At 59.0% G+C, this 22,090-nt stretch overlaps 1 protein-coding gene across 2 annotated transcripts; it reads right to left on the bottom strand.

Moving 5' to 3' along the window:
• Positions 1-829: 829 nt before the first annotated feature.
• STX1A (syntaxin 1A) lies at positions 830-21,330 on the bottom strand. Of its 2 annotated transcripts, XM_016945270.3 has the most exons (10): positions 21,223-21,330; positions 10,654-10,731; positions 10,198-10,297; positions 6,783-6,857; positions 5,983-6,056; positions 5,781-5,889; positions 5,380-5,453; positions 4,470-4,607; positions 2,357-2,467; positions 830-2,111 (listed from the first exon to the last, which is right to left on the bottom strand). In XM_016945270.3, exons 1-10 carry the CDS (start codon positions 21,250-21,252, stop codon positions 2,034-2,036), a joined length of 867 nt encoding a protein of 288 aa, XP_016800759.1. In that variant the 5' UTR covers positions 21,253-21,330; the 3' UTR covers positions 830-2,033. The 2 variants fall into 2 exon arrangements, with proteins under 2 accessions (XP_016800759.1, XP_054511768.1); XM_054655793.1 differs by lacking the exon at positions 830-2,111 and having other exon boundaries at positions 2,357-2,558.
• Between the last annotated feature and the right edge of the window lie 760 nt (positions 21,331-22,090).

Below are 22,090 nucleotides of genomic sequence, written 5' to 3'. Positions count from 1 at the left end.
TCATAATCACACCAAGCAAAGTTGGGAAGAGGGCCCACATGAAATGTGTTCGTGGTGCCTGCTGGCCAGTCCGTTTTCCCTTCCTGTGAAGGCCTTGCCAGTCCAGCGGCCCCAGCCTGAACTGTGGCACTGAGCTGCACGGTCAGCTGCCCACCAGCCCAGTGCTTGGATGTCTTGGGCTGATCTCTTGTCCTGTCACTAGTGGTTGGAAAGGGAAGGTCCTGCTCTGGGGTAGTGTGGGACTGTCCAGCTGGCTGTGATAGGAGAGGAGGTGTAATGGTTGCTTGAGCCTTTTGGTCCATGTGGGAAGAGGGGCAAGATCCTGGGCATTGCAGTACAGAGCTGGATTAGGTGTTCAGCAGCTTAAGACATTAGGGAATGGGTGCCGGGGCCCGAGGGGCTGGGTGTCTGGGAGTGGGGTGAGGCTTGGGGCCTGAGGATCTAAGCCCTGCAGTGGGGTTTCCTGCAGGTGTCAGATTCCAGGCCTTGAGAGTGGCCTCTGGGCCTGTTCTCAGGGAATAAGGCCTGGATGTTTTCCACTGCACGGCCAGAGACAGGTCTGAGGAAGTTGAAGGCCCAGGGTGGGGTTGAGGCTGAGTTGGGATCCTCGCCTCTGAGCCCTTCCTCTTAGTGCCACATTCATTCATCCTCAGGTTCTAAGACTGTGACACTGCAGATGGCAAGAAGTCTAGAGCAGCCAGGCCAGGCACAACCTGTGGTCCCAGCTCTGTGGGAGGCTGAGGTGGGAGGCCAGCTTGGGCAATAGTGAGAACCCTCCTAAGGTTTTCCCCCAGGAGACCTGGGGAGGAAATCTACAACAGAGGCCTGGTACAGATACAAATGTTTATTCTACATAAAAATTTCACAAAATGGGCAGCTGGTTGTACCAAGACCTTTGGTGAAGGGGTTGGGGGGAATCGCTGTTCAAGAAGGCAACACGGACAGTGGTCACAGTCACTGGGCAGGAGTAAAGCCGAGGGAGGGTGGGGCACACGGACACGGCCCCATCCCCTGCTGCATGCACTCGCATGCATCTCCCTGCCTGTCCACGAGGGAGAGGGTCCTGGGGCGGGGGCACATTTCCCATGAGAAGCCCCAAGGTGGTGAGGAGGAGGAGGTAGCCCTCCCCGGCTGGCTGCCGAATACTGCATCTGGGACACCTGACACCCACGTGGCACATCGATGGGAGGATGGCAAGGGCAGGATGAGACTGCAGGCCTGAAATGACATCTGACTTCCCAGAGCGCAAGACAACAGGAGCCACCATCCCAAACATGCAACGCTGGCTCGAGGGACTGACTGCAGCCTGCTTTGCCTCCCTAGCTGCTGGGGTGGCTGGAAATAGGGCACCAGCCAGCCCCTTCCAGAGGGACACCTGGGGTCAGACCTAGCCCAAGGGGTTGCTCCTGGGGCTGGAGGAATGTGGGAAGGGAAGCTGAGGCCCAGGACCCGATGGACTTTGCCCCTAGGCAGGGGAGGGAGCCTGGAGCCATGGCAGCCTGAGCCTCCCTGGCAGTGATCAGCGACTGAGACTCAGAGCTGGGCTGTCCCTCAGGGCCACCTCTCCCCTAACCTGAAAAGCAGCACCATGTGGCCAGCTGGTCCCCACCCCTCAGGGCTCTGCTTGTGGGGACAGCTGGAGAGGCCAGAGGACAGGGCAGGTCAGCTGGAGGCGAGGTTAGGGTCCCCAGGGAAGAGCAGAAACCGGGCCCACCGAGTTACTGAAGGCAAGGAAGGGTGGCCTGTGTCACCCTGGCGGCCCTGCCTGGGTCTGCTCCTCGCTGTGCACACTGCATCACGCCCCGCTGGCTGCCTCCCTCTGCCTCTTCCCGTACAGACGCACACTCACAGAGATCATGCACACGACACGGGGCGGGGACGGAGGGCCCATGGCAGAGAAGGGAGCATGGGGGCCGGGAGGGAGGGTGCTCTGAGCCAGAGGCGGGGGTTGGGAGGGCAGCCCAGCCAGGTGGCAGCAGCCAGGGCCTCCTTGGAGTGGCCCACCTGGAGTGGAGTGGCAGTTTGGGTGGCTTCTAGGCGAAGATGCCTCCAACAGTGGAGGCGATGACGATGCCCAGGATCACACAGCAGATGATGATCATGATTTTCTTCTGCATGGGAAGCGGGCAGGAGAGGCCTCAGACAGTGGTGGCGGCAGGTGGGGTGGGACTATGGCAAAGGCTGAGGACTGGACAGTCGGGGGGGATCCAAGCAGGGGAAGGTGACGGCCTGGGAGGGGGCTGTCATGGGGAGCTCCTGAGAGAAGGGAGAGAGGTGGGATGGGGAGGGATGTGGGATGGTTGGGGGTCCCTAATGGGTGCTGGGGCATGGCCTTGGGCAGGGCTGGGCTACTGACCCGGCGCGCCTTGCTCTGGTACTTGACGGCCTTCTTGGTGTCAGACACGGCCCTCTCCACATAGTCTACCGCGTGTTCCACATTGTACTCGATCCTGTCAATCATCTCTCCCTGCGGGGCCGGGGGCACCCGAGCTCCAGAGGGCCCCCTCCTCAGGGTTGGGTTGGGGCTCGGGGCAGGACTTCAGGAAAGCACCCTGAGGCTAGAGACAAAAAGGGGGCGTGAGGAGGTTAGAGTACAGCTTCTCACCTGGGCCAGGTACCCTGGGTGGGGTGTAGAGGGCCAGGCAGGCTCCCCAAGGCAGCTCCCACATTTCCCTGCAGAGCAGCAATCCTGGGGGTGGAGCTGGCCATGCAGTCTCAGCTGAGGGTTGGGGACCATGCAGAGAACACTGTCAGAGACGTGGCAGTGCCAGGCAGAGGAAGGTGGGAGCAGGAGTGGGTATGCTGGAGTCTGGTCCTGCCCTGGCCATAGCTCCTGAGGTGGCCACAGGTGAGCCTGCCCACACCCCCATCCTCAGGCATGACAGCTCCATCCAGCTCTGTCTGCTGTCTGGGGTCTTCAGTCTTTAAGAACTTGAAGTCAGGAGTTCGAGACCATCCTGGCCAACATGGTGAAACCCCATCTCTACTAAAAATACAAAAATTAGCTGGGCGTGGTGGCGAGCACCTGTAGTCTCAGCTACTCAGGAGGCTGAGGCAGGAGAACTGGTTGAACCTGGGAGGCAGAGGTTGCAGTGAACTGAAATCCTGCCACTGCACTCCAGCCTGGTGACAGAGTGAGACTCCGTCTCAAAAAAAGAAAAAGAAAAAAAAATAGAACCCCCTGCCCAGCCCACAGCCCTTTTGAGCCCTGTGATCTGGTCCCATGCTGCCCCCAGAGGCCAATCTGACCATGACACTGCCCCACAAGACTCCTAGGGCGTGTCTCCCTCTCCAAGTCCATCGGTTGCCTTCACTGGCGTCCACGTCACCATGGTCTGTTTCTCACCAGATGGCGGCAGCGGCAGCCTCCTGACGGCCTCCGTACTTCCTAACCAAGGCCACATCACTCCCATACTTAACACATTCCAACCTGGCTGGGTGCTGTGGCTCACATCTATGATCCCAGCACTTTGGGAGGCTGAGGTGAGAGGATCACTTGAGCCCAGGAGTTCCGAGACCAGCCTGGGCAACACAGCAAGATCCCATCTTTTGCTAAAACAAAACAAACAACCCAAACCCCCTCCAATCTAGAAGAGACCGCAAATTCCCCAGCACACTGCCTGCCAAGGCCCCGTCCACCTCATCTCCAGCTTCATCTCAGCTCCGACCACTCCTTGTGCCCCAGCAGCAAGGACCTCCTTTTTCTGTTCCTGAAATAAGTCTGGGTCTTGCTGGGCTTGGGACCTTAGTGTTGCTGGGGCCAGCTCTTCATCTCCGCTGCGAAGTCTTCACAGCTGGCTCCTTTTCCCCCTTTTTTGGCATCAGCTCAAATGCCCCCTCCTGAGAGGCCTTCCTTGACCACTCACTCCAACAAAGGCAGCCGCCCCATCGTGGTCACGGTGTTACTCTGTGTAACTTTGGAACCACAGTGGTGGTGGCACCACCTTTGAGCTTGTCAGAGAGGCACCTTCCTGGACCTTCACCTCAGCTGCCAGTCTCTGGGACGGGGACCTGGAAACTTACAAGTCCTCCAGGTGACTCATTCAAGTTTGAGCCCCACTGGAGAACCTTCGATTTGTTCTTAGGCAACTCTTTTGCCCAACAGCCATTCACTCCAGGAAGCAGGTCCCTGAGCTGTCCTGGTCACTGCTATGCCTTCAGTCTCTGGCGAAATGCGTGGCCCACAGTGGCCCCATGAGGAAACAGTAGTAGGGGAATGAGAGACGGCGGGGTATAGGGGGTGGGGCCATGCAGGGCCTGGGGTCCTTGAAGCTCAAGCAGAGCCATGCAGAGGACAGGGACCTTCGGGTGGGCAGGGCCCTGGCGGCAGTTTCAACAGCGGGTGATTGGTTACCTGAGAACTTGGTCCCTCCCCGGCAGGGCAGCGTGTCGGGCAGAAAGGGCGAGGTTAGTGCAGCCCTGGGTGCTGGTGTGGGCTGGAGTGGAGGGCAGGGGGGCCCGGCACTCACCTGGCTCTCCACGAGCATGGCCATGTCCATGAACATGTCGTGTAGCTCACGGATGCTGTTCTCCAGCTTGATGATCTCACTGTGCCGCGTCTCAATCTCGCTCAGAGCCTGCTTCGAGATGCTGGAGTCCATGATGATCTGGGGGTGGGAGCAGGGGGCTGGGACCCAGAGGCTTGCTGAGGGGCAGGGCAGAGGGCCGAGGGGGAGGGCGTTTGGGGTGGGCAGAGCTGCTCCGGAAGGGGGCCCGAGGCTTCCTCCCAAGCCGCAGCCTTCCCCGCCTTGCTACCTGGCTCTGCCACATGCTAGCTGTTACCTAATTTCTCTGCAAGCCAATCTCCTACCTGTAACCTGGGGCTAGTGACACTTTCCACCTGTGCTGGCCACAGAGCGAGTGCTCAGTGACAGTCCTTATCACCAGCATTTTGCAGAGCCGAAGTTGACTGCCCCGTGGACCCAAGCCTGGAACTGCCTTTCTCCCGTCCCTTCCCCCACATTGAATGTGACTGCTCCTCCCCTCTCTCCTGGAACTCACAGCCCCAAGCCTGCCTCGAACACCTGTGTGCCACGTCCTTCAGGGAGCACCCCTGCCCGGCTTCACGTGAACACAGAAATGGCCAAATGTCCTCCAGGAGAGGAAAAGGGCCCACGGATAAGAGGAGGAGCCGCTGGCCGCCGGCGAAAGTGGGTCCAACTGGGAGGCATCAGGAGACAGGGGTCTTGAGTCCACCTTTGCCGCTGACATTTATGTGACCTCAGCCTGGTGTTTTCCCCTCTCTGGGACTCTTCCTTCCCTAAAACCTGCCTTACAAGGGGTCTGTGTCCAAATACTGTCCAGACCCAGCACTAGGGGTCATGGACGTGGGGAACATGGTGAGGGGGTCATGGCAGGAGGGATGAGGCCTACACTCACCCCAGAGGCAAAGATGGCGGGGTTCCCACTCTCCAGCATGTCCTCCAGCTCCTCACTGGTTGTGGTCCTGCCGGCTGCAAGCGAGTGGGGTCACACTGAGCCCAGCCCTCTCCGGGGAGTTCAGCAGCAGCATTGGGCCCCGCCCCCTCCAGTCCCAGGCCCGGGCTCCCCCCAGCCCCGAGCTCAGCGGCAGCCTCAGGCCCCGCCCCCCCGGCCCTTAACACAGCAGCTGCCTCAGGCCCCCGCCCCTCCAGCCCCTAACTCAGCAGCTGCCTCGGGCCACCCGCCTCCGGCCCCTAACTAAGCAGCAGCCTCGAGCCACGCACTCAGCAGCAGCCTCGGGCCCCGCCCCTCCAGGCTCCAGGCCCCGCCCCCCGCCCCAGGCCCCACCCCCAGCTCACTGATCTCCAGCTGCCTCTGGATGCGGCCTTTGCAGCGCTCGCGGTAGTCGGACTGCGTGGCGTTGTACTCCGACATGACCTCCACAAACTTTCTGGACAGCGTGGAGTGCTGGGGGCCCGAGATGGAGGTGCAGGGGTCAGGCCCTGCGGGGACCGACCCAGAGACTCAGGTGCCCGCCCATCCTAGACTCCGTGGCCGCACCTGTGTCTTCCGGATCCTCAGGTCAGCGGAGGAGCGGTTCAGGCCTTCCTCTTGCTCGATGGACTGCTCGATGCCTGGGGGCACAGGTGGCTGCTGAGTCATAACCAGGCCCCTTCAACCCCGTCCCCTACCCGCACACCCAGCATCTATCCACCTCCCCACATCCCCTAGGGTATGTGTGTGGCCTGTGGCTGGTGGGATCAGTGCCAGGCACCGATGGAGGAGGGGCCTACAGAGGCCCTTCCAGCTGTGACGCTGTGTGGTGTGTGCACGTGTGTAAATGCACACCCACTCCAAGCTCTGCGTGTGTGTGAGGTCTGGTAGCTCCGGCCACCCTATGCCTGGGTACCACTCCTTTTCTGCTCAGAAAGGCTGTGTACGAGGGACCATGCCCACAGCGGGGAGAGCCAGGTGGCCCCTCCTGCAGGGCATGTGGCCCCGAGGCCTTGGCACTCATGGGGTGCACGTGTCTGTTCACCCAGAATACCGGGCTTCTGCACGAGACCAGGAAGTACTGGCCACTTCTTCAACCCTCTTTAGCAGAGGTGAGGGGCAGTGCCCATCCAGAGTGGAGCCCTCCCTCGCCAAAGCCTTGGGTGGGTGTGTCCCTGGGCCCAGCCTAGAGTCTGGCACCAACGGGCCTTGCCAAGTAGCTGTTGAGTGAATGGGCACATGACGCCACCCTCAGAAAGGAAAGCAAGATCCGGCGCACCCCCTCAGGGCGAGCAAAACCCCATGGGCTCCGCAGAGGAAGCAGGCCTAGAATGCCCCCCACCCACCCCCAGACAAGCCTGACTCACTCTTTAACTTGGAACGAACTTTGTTTGCTGTCTTCTTTATGTCGGACATGAGTTCTTCCAGCTCCTCCTTCGTCTCTGGGGAGGTAGAAAGGGTGGGGGTAGGCCTCCTAGGCTCCGGGGACTGACGTGCAGGCTCAGCCTCCAGCCCAGGGGGCCCAGTGGGAGGCTCTGGGAAGATCCCGGTTCTCCGCTGTTCCCCTGGCTAAGGCTCTGCCTGCCCGCCCCCCTCCCCCAATTCTGGGCCAGGGCTGCACCAGCTGCAGCTTCACCCCCTCTTGTTCTGTCTTCGGAGGAGCCTCCCTTCCTCCTTTGCTGGCGCCCCCACCCCCTGGAGATAACAGATGGGTCTAAATTTAAGGCAGAAGTAATTGTGGAGCAGCTGGCGATGCTGGAGTTGGCGCCGGGAACAGTGACTTGATGCTTGCTGGAGTTGAAGGGGTGGGGGGGCGGTGTGGGCTCACCTGGTGTTACCTGGTGGCTCAGGAGGGTACGCAGCCAGCCAGGGGGTTGACAGGGGACCACCCCACACTCCCTGAGTCATATGCGCAAACACTCTGGGTGGGGCAGACCTTGCTGTTCCCACAAAGCTACGCCTCCCTGGGTGCTAAGTACCTGGCGGGCGGAAGGGGGCAAGGGGTGGATGGCCTGGGTGGGCGCTGATGTGGGCCCTCAGGTCCAAAGAGGTGGGCACAGTTGGCCCTGGCCGTGGCAGGTAGCTGGGGCCCTGGTGAAATTGGACGAGGGTGGTGACATAGTGTTTTGTGGCCCTTGTTTCAACTAGAACCATCTCCCTAAAGCTGGCAGAGGCCATGGGGGTGCCCAGCTTGCCCCCCTGCCTGAGAGGAGCTGGATGGAAAAGTGGGACAAGACAGCTGCCTCCCCTGGGGGTGCTCCTGGCAACACCCCAGTCTCAGGACACCCCCAGGACTCTGCCCCGAGAGAAGCCGGGACTGAGCTCTGGCTATCACCTTCCCACCCGCCCCTCTGCTTGCCCCTGGGGCTGGGGTTTGTCCTGGAGGGGTGTTGAGAGTGGTCTATCAGGAAGGCCCCGGATGGGGTCACCTCCCAAGTGGAATGCAGTGAGGTGGAGCGGGGAAGGGGGGGTTCCGAGGCGCGGAGGAGGGCGCCTCATCCGTAGGAACAAAGGAAAAGTCGGTTACCAGCTGCTCTGACGTCTCAGCCTCTTTTGCTCAGACCCAAAATAGCCCAGGCCGGATGGCAGCCCCCAGAGGAGGCAGAGCCTGCCTTGCCCGGGAGAGCCCCCCACTCATTGCCATCTTTCCTTGAGACTTCTCCTTAACTCTGTGCCGCCTGTGCCCTAGAACCCCCAACATGAGCCCCCTCCTCTTAGCGAGAGCCTGGGACTCCGCCAGGTCTCAACTGCTCAGCTCACGGGTGGTGACTCAGAACCGGTCCCTATGACTGTGCATGACACCGCAGCAGGAGACGGTGCAGGAGGTGGCCTGCAGGAGCCCAAGGTGTGGAGCAGACAGCTCTGCTGCCCCATGCCCGCCCCACCTGCCAGCAGTGAGAGACCCACTCCCCTGCTCTTTAGAGCCCTCCGTCCCCACCCCACAATCAGCCACCTCCTGACCCTGAGCAGGAACAGCCCACAGAGGGACACACAGTGACCCAGATACCTCTGGGCGCACAGACATCCGTCTCATGCTGCCATCCAACAAATCTCTCAGGCAAGGAGCACAGCGTGGTGAGCCCTGGACGTCCCTCTCTCCCTCCTGCCCTTCCTGAGGCAGTCCACCCTGCTCCCACCTGACCCATTTTGCCTTCTGAGGGCGGGGCACTGGCTTAGTTGGTGTGGCACTGACCTGGGTTCATGCACACTTTGGGGCTGTGAAAAGATTTACTCTGGGTTCTTGAAGATGCCAGTGGGCTTGGGGGTGAGGGGTCATAGACCAGGAGGCCGTGCTGGAGGTGAGAAGAAAATCTGACCCCGGGCACCTGGGTGGCCAGCGCTTGCCTCCCTCAAACACCTGATGGCTGCATCCCTGGGGCTCACGGTGAGCCCCCCTCCAGGGAAGGGCACCTATGCCATCAGCCTGGCATCTCTCAGTGTAGTAACCAACATCTCAACAGGAACGTGAGGACCGGGTCAGGGGGACCTGTCTGGGGACAGAGTGCGAGCCTGACACACAGGCTCCCAGTGTGGAGGGAGAGGGGTGACTTCCTGGAGCCCTGAGAATGCCCGCCCCGGGGTGCCACATGGCCAGGTGCCAGGGCTGCCAGCTCCTTCCGGAAGCTCTGCCTGCTTGGCCAGCTTGCCCTCCCACAGCGCTGACGACTTAGAGCTGCCATCTGCTCCCCTGGGAGGCGAGGGGAGGGGCGGGGCTGGACCGAGAGGCCTTCCTATTGATCACAGACAGCTTCCTCCTTCCCTCCTTCCTTCCCTCGCTCCCAGAAGCCCAGGGCTGCAGCCAGCCCAGTTGCCTTAGAAAAAAGCCAGTTCGAAATGAAAAAAAACACCTTCTTGGTGCTGGGCGTGGGGGCTCATGCCTGTAATCCCAGCACTTTGGGAGGCCGAGGCGGGCGGATCACCTGAGGTCGGGAGTTCGAGACCAGCCTGACCAATATGGAGAAACCCCATCTTTACTAAAAATACCAAAAATTAGCCGGGCATGGTGGCGCATGCCTGTAATCCCAGCTACTCGGGAGGCTGACGTAGGAGAATTGCTTGAACCTGGGAGGCGGAGGTTGCAGTGAGCCGAGATGGCACCACTGCACTCCAGCCTGGGTGACAGAGCAAGACTCCGTCTTGAAAAAAAGAAAAAAGAAAAAAGAAAAGAAAAAAGGAAAAAAGCCAGTTTGGCCGGGCGCGGTGGCTCATGCCTGTAATCCCAGCACTTTGGGAGGCTGAAGCAGGTGGATCACGAGGTCAGGAGATCAAGACCGTCTTGGCCAACATGGTGAAACCCCATCTCTACTAAAATACAAAAAATTAGCCGGGCATGGTGGCGCGTGCCTGTAATCCCAGCTACTTGGGAGGCTGAGGCAGGGGAATCGCTTGAACCCGGAAGGCAGAGGTGGCAGTGAGCTGAGATTGTGCCACTGCACTCCAGCCTGGCGACAGAGCAAGACTCCATCTCAAAAAAAGAAAAAAAGAAAAAAAAGGCCAGTTCACCTGGGAAGGGCGGGGCCGATCGCCTCTCCCATCACCCAAGTCTTTCATGGAGACCTGGTCTGGCCGGCCTGGGATGCTCGGTACTGACCCCCCAGTTCCAAGCCGGGGACAGCTGCATTTCCCAAGGCTTCTCGTGAAACCCTCCTGACCCTGGCCCGCCCAGATACTCCTAAGCCCACCAGCCATGAAGGCTGCAGAGGTCCCGTGAGGCCTCCCTGGCAGCAGCCCCTTCCCGAGGCTTGTGGGGCCTGAAACCCGTCCCCCGCCCCACACACTCACTCTCATCGGGGTTGGGGGATGCCAGGATGGCACTGTGCTTCCGCTTCACCTCCTCCACGTTCTCTGCGATCTTGTCAATGAAGCCTCGAATCTCCTCCACCTGCGGACCAAGGCCAGGTGGTCAGGAGAAGGAAATCAGGGGAGGAGGCTTCTGGGGCCCAGAGATGGCCCAGAGTAGGGCTGCGGTCAGGGCTCAGGGGGAGGACGGGCCAGGCTCCGGGTGCTGGGGTGCAGTGGGGGTGCGTCCTTCCAGACCCAGATGGGGAGGAGTGTGATCCCAGATTTAGCTCCACTCTGAGCTTCCATCTATTCACCCTCAAAATGGTTCATTCGTTGGCGCCCCGGAGCTGCTGAGCCAGGTGCAGGTATGAAAGAGCACTGAACCTGGCTCAGAGGCGAGAGTGGCCCCCCAAGTTCTGCCAGTGTGCGGGAAGGGTGGGGTGTGCTGGCTCCCACCTGCTCAAAGAACTCATCCATGAAGCGGTCTCGGTCCACGGTGACAGCGACATCATCATCATCATCGCTGTCCTTGGCCTGTGCGGGGTTGTGCACACATGAGCGGACGTATGTTCAGGACCCACCTGTACACACGCAGGTGCCCAGGGTACAGCGCCAGGGCCCCGCCCCTCCCCCTCTCCCTGGGGGCCTCTGGGCAGGGACAAGAACAGGCCTGGCTGTTCTGCTCCCAGCCACAGTAAGATCTGGAGGACCACTGGGGGCCTGGCACAGAGAGAGGAACCTTGCCTGATACACTGGTGTCAAGGCCAAGTCTCAGCCTCTGGGCCAGGGACTTCCTCCCTCACCTATCTGCCTGCCCCCTCCCTGTGGCTGGGGAGGCAAGCGAGCCTGGGGCTGGCCGCTCTGTCTGGGCCCTCTGGGTCCCCTAGGCCCCTAGGACAGCTGCCTGGAAAGTGCATTCTCTACTCTCCTGGCCCTGTGGTTTACACACACAAACACATACACACATTTGTAGAGTTGAGGTCTTGCTGTGTCACCCAGGCTGGAGTGCAGGGGTGCAATCACAGCTCACTGCAGCCTTGAACACCTGGGCTCAAGCGATCCTCCCAACTCAGCATCCCGAGTAGCTGGAATTATAGGTTTCCACAACCATGCCTGGCTCCAGTGGTTTTAATTCAGGTGGAGCCCAGAGGTCCCAAGCTCCCTTTCCAGAGTGGGCCCTATAAGGGGAGACCTGCCTACTGTGTCCCAGGCCTGGGCACCACTAAACCCCAGTCCCGAGGTGGCACGGATCAGATCTCTTAGGAATCTCCTGTGAGTCTCTTTTTAAAACAGTTTTTAAATTTAATTTTTATTTTTGTAGAGACGGGGGTCTCACTGTGTTACCCAGGCTGGTCTTGAACTCCTGGCCTCAAGCGATCCTCCTGCCTCAGCCTTCCAAAGCACTGGGATTGTAGGTGTGAGCCACTGCACTTGGCCTCCCTGTCGGTCTTGCCATTGGACCTCGGTCTGCCTCCTTCCAGTCCCCAGACCTGGGCCCAGCAGGCACAAGGGGACAGTCATGTTGCCACTTGGCTTGGGTCCTGCCTTAGGCCTCAGCCACAGTTACAAGCCCCACTCCACTGTCCCAGGACCAGCTGTACAAAAGCCACCCCCATCGTGGGGCAGGGGTAATTATACTTCTGACTTCCCGGCATGCTGCGCACAATTATTACTGTCTGCCTCATACCGCCAGTAGGCCAGGGTCAGCCCACGCTGCTGGCAAGGCCAGGTCTCTCTCTGCAGCCAAGGCAAGGATATCCGGGGTGGCCACCCTGGGGCAGGGACTGAGGTCTCTCAGCCTGGGGCTCAGGGCTTGTTCCCACCTCTTTTATTTTTATTTTTTAATTTTTTGAGAGAGTCTCGCACTGTCACCTAGGCTGGAGTGCAGTGGTGTGATCTTGGCTCACTGCAACCTCCACCTCCTGGGTTCAAGCAATTCTCCTGCCTCAGCCTCCTGAGTAGCTGGGATTACAGGTGCATGCCACCATGCCCAGCTAATTTTTGTATTTTTAGTAGAGACGGGTTTCACTATGTTGGCCAGGCTGGTCTCGAACTCCTGACCTCAGGTGATCCGCCCGCCTTGGCCTCCCAAAGTACTGGGATTACAGGCGTGAACCACCACATCTGATCTTGTTCCCACCTCATTTCTGAGTGCCTCACGGGAGTGGCCACTGACTGGCTCAGCACTGACCCCACCTCGGTGCTCTCTGGTCAGGACGGAGGCAGGTGGAGGTTGAGGGGCTGAGAGAACTGATGGGACTCATCAGGCTGGGCCTTAACCCCTCTGGCTCTGTTTACTCTTCTGTGAAATGGGGACAGTGACACCTGGCTGCATGGAGGGAGGGCTGAGAAAAAGTGGGGAAGCAGGGCAGGTATGTTTGTTTGATTGATGGATGGACCGATTGATTGATTGAGACAGGGTCTCGCTCTGTCACCCAGGCTGGAGTGCAGTGGCACAATCATAACTCCCTGTAGCCTCAACCTCCCGGGCTCAAGCCATCCTTTCACTTCAGCCTCCCAAGCAGCTGGGACTACAGATGCATCAGATGCATGCCACCACACCCAGCTACTTTTTGATTTTTTTTTTTTTTGTAGCGACAGGGTCAAACTATGTTGCCCAGTCTGGTCTCAAACTCTTGGGCTCAAGTGATCTTCCCACCTTGGCTTCCCAAAGTGCTGGGAGTATAGGTGTGAGCCGCCACCATGCCCGGCCTGAGCATGTTCTGTGAGGGGCTCACATCACTCCATCAAAGTGGGGACTCATGGGGAGAGGGGGTAGTTAGGAGCTTTGATAGAGGCGGCTCAGAGGGGCCTCCTCTCTTTAAGATATCATACCACCTCCCCAGCAGCTAAAATAAATCCTCGTTCCCACTCCCCACCGAGTACCTGGGGCTGTCACCAGGTGGTACCCCCTCCCCCACCAAGCTCCCCACAGACACAGAAAATCCAGGAGCCGTTTTCACGCTTTTAGACCGTGACAGGCCTAGGAGTTGAGTCAGAGGAGCCCTCCCTAGGGAAACTGAGGCAGAGCACTGCCAGGAGGAGCCCAGTTCCTCCTCCTGGGCAGGCTGCCAGGTTGGGAAGTGGCCCCAGGAGCTCCTGCCATTCAGTGTCCTGCCCTCTCTGCCCTGGTGCTCAGAGGATCAGGGTAGATGACAAAGGGTGGATGGAGAATTATCCAGCTCCTTTTCCGTGGCCAGAGACGAGCGTCACTGCCAGCCCCACCGAACCCCTGTCCTGCCCTCAGAGACCCCTGGCACCTGTCTGGTGCCTCTCTTGACCTCAGCTTGCCCATCTGTGTAATGAGGGCAGATCTTCTCCAGGCATCCGGCCAGCTCTGACCTGCTACCTTCCCAGAAGGCTGAAGGCTGGACCAGGAAGCTTCTCTAACAGAAGGGCTGGGAGGAGAGATGCCCGCATCCTCCTCTGGACCCTCCGTCTATGAGGGTAGGGCTGGGGAAAGGGAGATCAGGGCCAGGGTAGATGGGGGCACGCAGGTCAAGTCTACCCTGGAGGTGGCATTGAGATTGGCCCCAAAGCCAGTCGGGGGGCTGAGGGCCTGACCTCTGAGGCATGGTCAAACCAGCCACAGCTCCAAGCAAAACCTAGAGGGGATGGGCGAAGTGGGCCTTTCCTCCCCACGTCCTTCTACTTCTTCGTTCTTGGGAATTTTCACCCCCAGCTCTGCTCTTTATCCTGCTGCCCTCCCCTGGGATCAGACCCCACTCCCCCACACCTACAACTGGTTCCTGGCCCTACAATCCACCCTCTGCCCCCAACTTCCCCCAGGCACATCCCTTTGCCCGGGATGCTGATTCCATGAAGGTGACATTCCCTTCTTCCTCGATGCCACCTCCTTCCAGAAGCCTCCCTGCCCCCCCAAATCAGTATCTCGCACCTTGTTCTTCCACACACCATTCACATTCCTATTGGAGCCATGGCTGAAAACTCTCAGGCCCTAAGGGACCTGAAAAGTCCCCCTGGCTTCAGCTGCCAGCCTCAGCTTGCATACCTCCTGTGACAGTGAGCTCACTAGCTTCCCCAGACAGCTCTGCCCATCTCGGGCAGCCCCAACTGTTAGAGTCCTTCTCTTCCCTGTGGTTTGGTTCCAGGCCATAAAGAACCTGTGGGTTCCCTCTCCCTGGGGTACCCCTGCTATAGATCTGAAGGCGGCATCCACATCCTCCCTAGATTTTTCTTTTTAAGTATTCCTTCCCTTTCAGATCCTTCCCAGGGACCCCAAATTACAGCCCCTGCCCAAGAGTTGTTCCACTGTGCCTCTGTCTCCTGTCATACAGCACACAAACTGAATCTGCTGCTGACTGTGGTCTGGGCAATGCCAAAGATCTGGCCCATCCCCTCCCTCTTTCTATATGATCTACCTCTAGTAATACAGCCAGGAATCAGATAAGTGATCATGTAGCATTTCCTGTCAAGAAAAGCCCCAAGCCCTTCCCAACCACTGTCTGTGGAGTGGATTTGGGGTTCGAGTGAAGGACCTTCTTCCTGTTTCATTTCTTCATTTGTTCTGATGCTTATTTCAGTTTGTGGGATTCTGATGGCTCCTGGCTCTGTCGCCCCTGCACCCTCATCCACATCCAAGCTAGAGCCTGGTGGCAGCATTCTAGAGATGTCCTCCAGATTCACTCAGACACAGAATCAGTTCTCATTGGACACGGAATAAACTGATAAGGACGCGGGATGGCAGAGCCCCACTGCTACCCTCACCTCCTCTGTTTCCCAGCCCAGACACACTCTTGACCAAAATGTAACTAGGTGATGTGGCTACCCTGGCATGCTGTCTTCCTGGTGTCTTGGGCTGGCCAGGGCGGGCACTGTATACATAAAGTGGCCAGGCATGATGGCTCACGCCGGTAATCTCAGCACTTTGGGAGGCCAAGGTGGGAGGATTACTTGAGTCCAGGAGTTTGAGACCAGCCAGGGCAACATAGCAAGACCCCATCTCTATCAAAAGCTACAAAAATTAGCTGGGCGTGGTGCCATGCATCTGTAATCGCAGCTACTCAGGAGGCTGAGGTGGGAGGATTGCTTGAGCCCTGGAGGTCGAGGCTGCAGTGAGCTATGATCGTGCCATTGCACTCCAGCTTAGGTGACAGAGCAAGATCCTGTCTCAAAAAGACAAAAGTGGACACACAGATTTCTGTGGAATAATTAGGGCCCAGCTCCCTTGGGGATCTACCAATGCTTTCTGAGTGGCATTCACAGCTCTGGAGAGGGGGCTGGATTGGAGTTGGGGACTTGGAACCCTTCGCTGTGCAGGTGGCAGCTGGAACTGTGGGGCACAAACTCAAAGGCCCAAGTGTCTTACGGACGGATGTGCCCAGATATCATACGGGCACCTTGCCTGCCTCCTGGCCAAAACCAGGCCCCACCTGTTTTGCCAGAGCCCCCTCCTCTGAACTGCCTAGCGCAGAACCCCAAGCCGGAAACCTAGGACATCTGCCATCTTCCTCCTCTTCTCCCATCCAACCAACATCCAATTTGTCCTGGCACTTTTTTTTTTTTTTTTGAGGCAGAGTCTCGCTCTGTTGCCCAGGCTGGAGCGCAGTGGCGCAATCTCGGCTCACCACAATCTCCGCCTCCCAGGTTCAAGCGATTCTCCTGCCTCAGCCTCCCAAGTAGCTGGGATTACAGGCACCCGCACCACACCTGGCTAGTTTTTGTATTTTTAGTAGAGACGGGGTTTCACCATGTTGGCCAGGCTGGTCTTGAATTCCTGACCTCAGGTGATCCGCCCGCCTCGGTCTCCCAAAGTGCTAGGATTACAGGCATAAGCCACCGCGCCCAGCTCTTTTTTTTTTTGAAACAGAATCTCGCTTTGTTGTCCAGACTGGAGTGTAGTGGCAAGATCATAGCTCACTGCAGCCTTGATCTCCCAGGCTCAAGCAATCCTCCAGCCTCAGCCTCCAGAGTAGCTGGGACTACAGGCGCCTGCCACCACACCTGGCTAATTTTAAATTTGTGTAGAGATGGTGGTCTCACTATGTTGCTCAGGCTGGTCTCAAACTCCTGAGCTCAAGCAGTCTTCCCGCCTCAGCCTCCCAAGTAGTTGGTACTGCAGGTGTGAGCCCCCAAGCCCAGCTAACATCCTGGTGTTTTTTTGTTCTGCATTCAGCGGTTCTCAAAGCTGGGCGAGCACCAGAATCCTCTGGGGGGGTTAAAAACAAAACAAAACAAAAAAAACAGCTTCCAGGGATCCACCCCAAAGAGACTGAATCAGAATTTATAGGGGTAGCCGGGTGCAGTGGCTCATGCCTTAATCCCAGCACTTCGGGAGGCCAAGGTGGGTGGATCACCTGAGGTTAGCAGTTCAAGACAAGCCTGGTCAACATGGCAAAACCCCATCTCTACTAAAAATACAAAAATTAGCCGGGTGTGGTGGTGCATGCCTGTAATCCCAGCTACTCGGTAGGGTGAGGCAGGAGAATCACTTGAACCTGGGAGGTGGAGGTTGCAGTGAGCCGAGATTGTGCCACTGCACTCCAGCCTGGATGACAGAACGAGACTCCGTCTAAAAAAAAAAAAAATTGGCTGGGTGTGGTGGCTTACACCTGTAATCCCAGCACTTTGGGAGGCCGAGGCGGGCAGATCACGAGGTCAAGAGATCGAGGCCACCCTGCCCAACATGGTGAAACCCCGTTGCTACTAAAAATACAAAAATTAGCCGGGCGTGGTGATGCACACCTGTAGTCTCAGCTACTCAGGAGGCTGAGGAAGGAGAATCACTTGAACCCAGGAGGTGAAGGCTGCAATGAGCTGAGATGGCACCATTGCACTCCAGCCTGGAGACAGTGCGAGACTCCGTCTAAAAAAAAAAAAAAAAAACCCAACAAAAAACACCACCTCCAACCAGGAAGGCTGGGAGGGAGTGCTCCTTACCTCCCTAGCATGGAGACTGCTAGGAAGAACAGACCCTGCTGGAACCACGGGGAGCTGGATGCCCTGAGCTTCACCTGGCAGAGGTGGGGCAGCCCTGGTGGTCTCTCCTAGCAGAGACTCCAGGATTCCAGGACACCTTCCTGGATGTAATAGTCTGACTCCTCCAAGAGGTGCAGAGGCCAGGCAGCCTCCAGGCCTGTCCCAGGGGAAGCCATCAGGCTGGCAAGGTTGATTCATCACTGCTGAGCACAGTGGCTGTTGTCTGCCTCGAGGGCTATTTTTTTCCCTTCTTCTTTTAAATGACTAATCAAAGTCAATATCACTAGTGCAGAGAGGCCCGGAGCTGAGTCAGGGGTGTGCGAGAGGCCAAGCTGGGTCTCCAGGAAAGACGGCTATGCAATCTGAGCCTCCTCACCCTGTCTCCAGCCTCCAGCTGTGTGTACACCAGGTCCCTGCCCTGCAGAGCCTGCCCCTTCACAGGGCCCCAGAGCGGCTCAGGGAGGCAGCTTCAGGCCGTGGAAGGGGCCAGGCTCTGTCCCCACAGGCTGCGTGACCTCAGATAAACACCTGGCCCTTTCTGGACCTGTTTTCTGATCTGTAAGATAGGAGGTTGAACTAGATGGTCCCGGGAGGCCGTTCCACCTGCACCCCAGATGAAAATGTACCCAAATGCATGGTTCATGCTGGGAAACCTCTGGGACGTAATGGGAGGAAGGATCGGGCGAGCCCTGTCCGGCTCCTGTTCTTACACTCTCGTGCCTGCCACTCTGCAAAGCAGGTAACACTGGCTCCATTCTGCAGATGAGGAAATGAGCAGAGGGAGATTAAGGATGAACCTGCCCAGTGTTGCCACCCAACCGCCAGACTCTTCCCAGCAACGAAAGAGAAGGGGAAACTGGTGGGCAAAGCAGGGCCCTGGGCCTTCCCATCCAGGCCTGCCTGGGCTGCTGCAGTGAGTTGGGCCCTAGTCTAGACCTCAAGGCACTTCAGGGGGCCCCAGACACCAGCTGTCAGGACCACCTGCTATTCTCTCCTGGTTGAGCATTCCAATCTCTCTGCCTTCACTAACCTGTCCCCTCCTTTGGATCACCTTCTTTCCTCCTATTCAAATCCAGCTCCTGCTCCTGGGCTATCCCAGGGTCTCTTCTTCCAGGAAGCCTTCCAGGATTGTGCTGCTCCAACTCTCCCTACTTGCTACGTCTTCAGCCTCCTGCAACAGGTCCCATGTGTCTGTCCCACATGACCTGGCACATAGACAAACACACGTTCTGGGCCCAGGGAGAAAGGTCAGCTCTGCAAAGTCCCCAGGAAGAAAATGAGGGAGTCTCTGAGTTGAGGGGAGGAGGCAGCTACAGCCTGAGTGGGGCTCCCTGGGGATGCTCTAACCTAAAAGTCTTTCCCTGGCTGTGTGACCCTGGCCCTGTCTTCGGTCTCTCTTTGTTACCTGTAACCTGCAAGTGGCCTTTCTGATCTCTGAGGGACTGCGATAGCATTGAGGCCCCCTGGCTAGTCTCCAGTGACCCCCTTCACTCCCCATCTGCAGAGGGAGAGTTGGGAGCTGGAGAAGGCTGGAGAAGGCTGGAGAAGGCTGGAGGGCTGGGCCGGGCCTGCAGAGTGAGGAAACGCGCCAGCTCCTTTCCCAAGTGTGACTTTTATAAATAAGCTCTCTTCGCCTCCTTCCAAATGTGGTGGCGTTGGGTGGGGGAGAAGGAGAAAGAAGAGGGAGGAGGAGGAGGAAGAGGGAGGGAGGGAGGGCTGGGAGCGGTGCACAGCCGCTGTCCCCAGCACCATCTCTGTTCAGCCCAGCCCAGCCCAGCCCGCCCCAGTCCAGCCCAGTCTAGCCCAGTCCAGCTCAGCCAGTGCTGGCCTCTTCCTTCCTGGGGATTCTGGGCTGAAAATTCTGACTCCTGGGGCTTCAGGCCTCCTACAAATGTGGAGCTGGAGTCAGGAGACCTGTAGCCCTGCTTCTCGTCCCGAGAAACTGAATTCTAGGCTTTCCCATCCCCACTTCACAGATGGGAACCCTAGGTCCAGAGGGAAAGCAGCCTGTGGGAACAGTGGCCCCACCAAGACTGACTGTCTCACCCCACCCCGGGTGGGCTCCTGCCTGCCAGCCGTCCACCTGTCTGCTAGAAAGCCCTCCCTGGGCAGGGCCACCCAGCAATGGGTACAGCCTCCCTGGGCTCTGAATGCCTTGTGTGGGGAGGGTGGGGGTGTCTGGAGCGGAAGCCTCAGACCATTCAAAGCAAAGCCTGGCTTCACCATCTAATCAGGGGGCGAGGAGGTAGTAACAGAGACAGACATCAGAGCAAAAAGATCTGGGTTCAAACGCTTCACAACCCCAGCTCCACTGGCTATCCCCCAGTGTCAGCCAGGCCTGAGTCTGACTATCTTCAGGGATGAGGCAAAGCCCTTTTCTACCACCCCTCCCTCTAGCAGGCAAGCCGTGTTTCTTTTCTGTCTCAGTTTCCCCTTCAGCTAGGGGGATGAAGGCTGACATGCCAGAGGCTATTATCCTATGTAAGGGCCCATGGTTCCCCTGACCACTTGGTTCCCACACACACCCTCAGGTAACCTACCACGCGCCTAAACATCAGCACATTACACCACACAGCCATCCCTCACCAGGAAAACACTCATTCTGACTCAACGGAGCTCAGGAAACTTGAGGGCAACCACAGGGGCCGCGGGGGAAGTGTTTAGGCCCATATGCGACTTGAGGGACCATCTTCTTCCTTTGAAACCTCATGGGGTTTACACCAGGGGCTGGGCGCTCGGCCAGGAATAACAGGTCTGGAGGCAAAGTGGAGGCCGTGGTGCCAGAGCAAGTGGGGGAGATGAAGGCAGCGGAGCCCAGGTCCCGGCTCCAGGATGCCCAGGAGGCAACCATGACATAATGGGGCAGACAGGCTCCAACTCAGGGAGCCTCTGGGTGGAGAAGACAAGCCGTGGGGTCAAATGCCCAAAGGACACTTGACATTTTCCATAGGAGGGGACCTTAGGGTTCTAGTTCCTAGCCGAGGGAGCGGGGTGGGGGGTGCTCCCAGGGATCAGCAGCCAGGGCTGCCAGCCAGGTGGCCAGCCAGGGGACCAGATGACCAGATGAGACTCAATCTAGTCTTGAGCCTTGATCCACCCCCCCTCCCCGACACACCCAGGGAGGCTTCATTTCCGTCGCTGTCTTCCACTCCCGGTCACCATCCTCCTGGGCTCCTCATCCCTAAGGGCAGAGGCCAGGGGAAGGGGACCCACGAAGGCTGCAGGGGTCTCTGGGCTGGGAAGACAGGGTGGGCTCTGACTCAGAACGTTTGTGCATCCTCCTACTCCCCCCAAACCCCGCCCCAGGAGCCACACCCCAGGGGTTTCCCAGATACAGGTAGAAAAATAGATCCAAGTCACAAGGAACCCTGAAGGGTCTGGAAACGCCAGCCAGGGCTGCCCGGAAGCCCGAAGGTGGATAGGTGGACTGGGGGCGGGTGTGACGCCCCCCCCTTATACCTGGGGCGGCCAGTGGATCCCTACTGCGACCGAGCAGAGGGGGAGCCACAGGTGATGGGAGCCACAGGTGACCAGGGTGGCCCGAGGAGGCCGCCACCACCCGACGACCAGGTTTCCGCAGCGCGCCCCGCAGCGGGGCCCCGCGCAGGGGACCGGCACCGGCCCACCGCGGTCCCCTCGTCTGTCTACACCAAGGAGGTTCCCACCGCGGTCCCCTCGTCTGTCTACACCGAGGGGGCACGGGAGGTCAGAGATGAGGGGCAGTGAGGGGGCCAGAGACAGGGCCTGCTCTGCGGGAGGGGGAAGAGGTCCCGCCACCGAAACCCCATCATACCCTCCGAACCCCCCAAATCAAGAGGGCCCTGAAAAGTTTATCCAGGATCCCGGACTCCAGCCGACCGTCCACGTGTCAGCGCGGCCGAGCTCACGCGAGCCTGTGACCCCGAGTGGGTCCGAGGGGCGGAACCCGGAGGGGGGTCGAGGTCCCTGGCTCGCCCCGCTCCCTTCAGCCCTGGCTGGGGGCGCAGGAGCGGCCGCCCTCCTGGCCGCGGGAGCCGGGCGGGAAGTGTCCGGCGCGTTGGCGCTGGCGGCGGGCGGCGGGCGGCCGCGCGCTGGGGCCGGACTCACCGTGCGGAGCTCCTGGGTTCGGTCCTTCATGCTCCCGGGAGTGGCAGCGGCGCCGGCTGCAGCCGTGTGAGCCCCGCATGCGCGACGGCCGCCCCGCGGCTGCGCAGCGCCAGCCCGGCCCCGCCCCGGCCCCCGGGACCCCGGCCCCGCCCCACCCCGCCCGGGCCCCGCCCAGACCCCGCCCCATCCCGCACGAGCAGCCCCGTGGGGATCGAAGCCCTGGGGTCTCGTCCTGGACGTTCCGCACGCGTGATCGCTCCCGGGGATGGGTCCCCAGAGACCCTGCTGCCTCCTCTGCCCCAGCCCTGTCTCGTTTTTTATTTATTATTTTTGGAGACAGGGTCTCGCTCTGTCGCCCAGGCTGGAGTGCTGTGGTGCAATCATAGCTCACTGCAGCCTTGAGCTCCTGAGCTCAGGCAATCCTCCCGCCTGTCTCCTGGGTGGCTGGGACTACAGTTGCTCGCCACTACTCCTGAATAATTTTCAAATATTTTGTAGAGACAGGGTCTTGCTATGTTACTCAGGCTGGTCTCGAACTCCTGTCCTCAAGCGATCCTCCCTCCTCCCAAAGCTCTGCGATTACAGGCGTGAGCCACCGTGCCTGGCTTCCAGCCTCTTCCCGACTTAGCAGCTCAGCATCCCTGTCCCAGAATCCGGTCCTCATCCTCAGATCCCTTCACTTCCCCAGAATTTGCTGGAGGTTGTAACTCCCTCCTTCATTTCATTACCTTGGGACCTCCTGCTCTCCCTTCTGTTCCCCAGCCAAAAAACTCCCAGAGAGTTCCGGTCTGGGAGCCTCCACCCTTCCCCCTTGCTCCCATCATCCAGTAGGGACTCAGGCACTGGCCTCTGCTTTCCCTAGGATTTC

This window comes from Pan troglodytes, chromosome 6 (genome assembly GCF_028858775.2).
Source record: "Pan troglodytes isolate AG18354 chromosome 6, NHGRI_mPanTro3-v2.0_pri, whole genome shotgun sequence".
Lineage (NCBI taxonomy): Eukaryota > Metazoa > Chordata > Mammalia > Primates > Hominidae > Pan > Pan troglodytes.
Note: the sequence above shows the minus strand (reverse complement) of the source record. Positions and strands in the feature narration are given on the sequence as shown.

Bases quoted from the DNA above. Each gene is read 5' to 3' on its own strand.
- STX1A (XM_016945270.3), bottom strand. From the start codon at position 21,252: ATGAAGGACCGAACCCAGGAGCTCCGCACG. The intron at 6,057-6,782 runs GTGAGTCAGGCT...CTGTGCCCCCAG, and splicing joins AGTTCGTTCCAAGTTAAAGA to GCATCGAGCAGTCCATCGAG. The intron at 4,608-5,379 runs GTGAGTGTAGGC...TCCCACCCCCAG, and splicing joins CCGCCATCTTTGCCTCTGGG to ATCATCATGGACTCCAGCAT.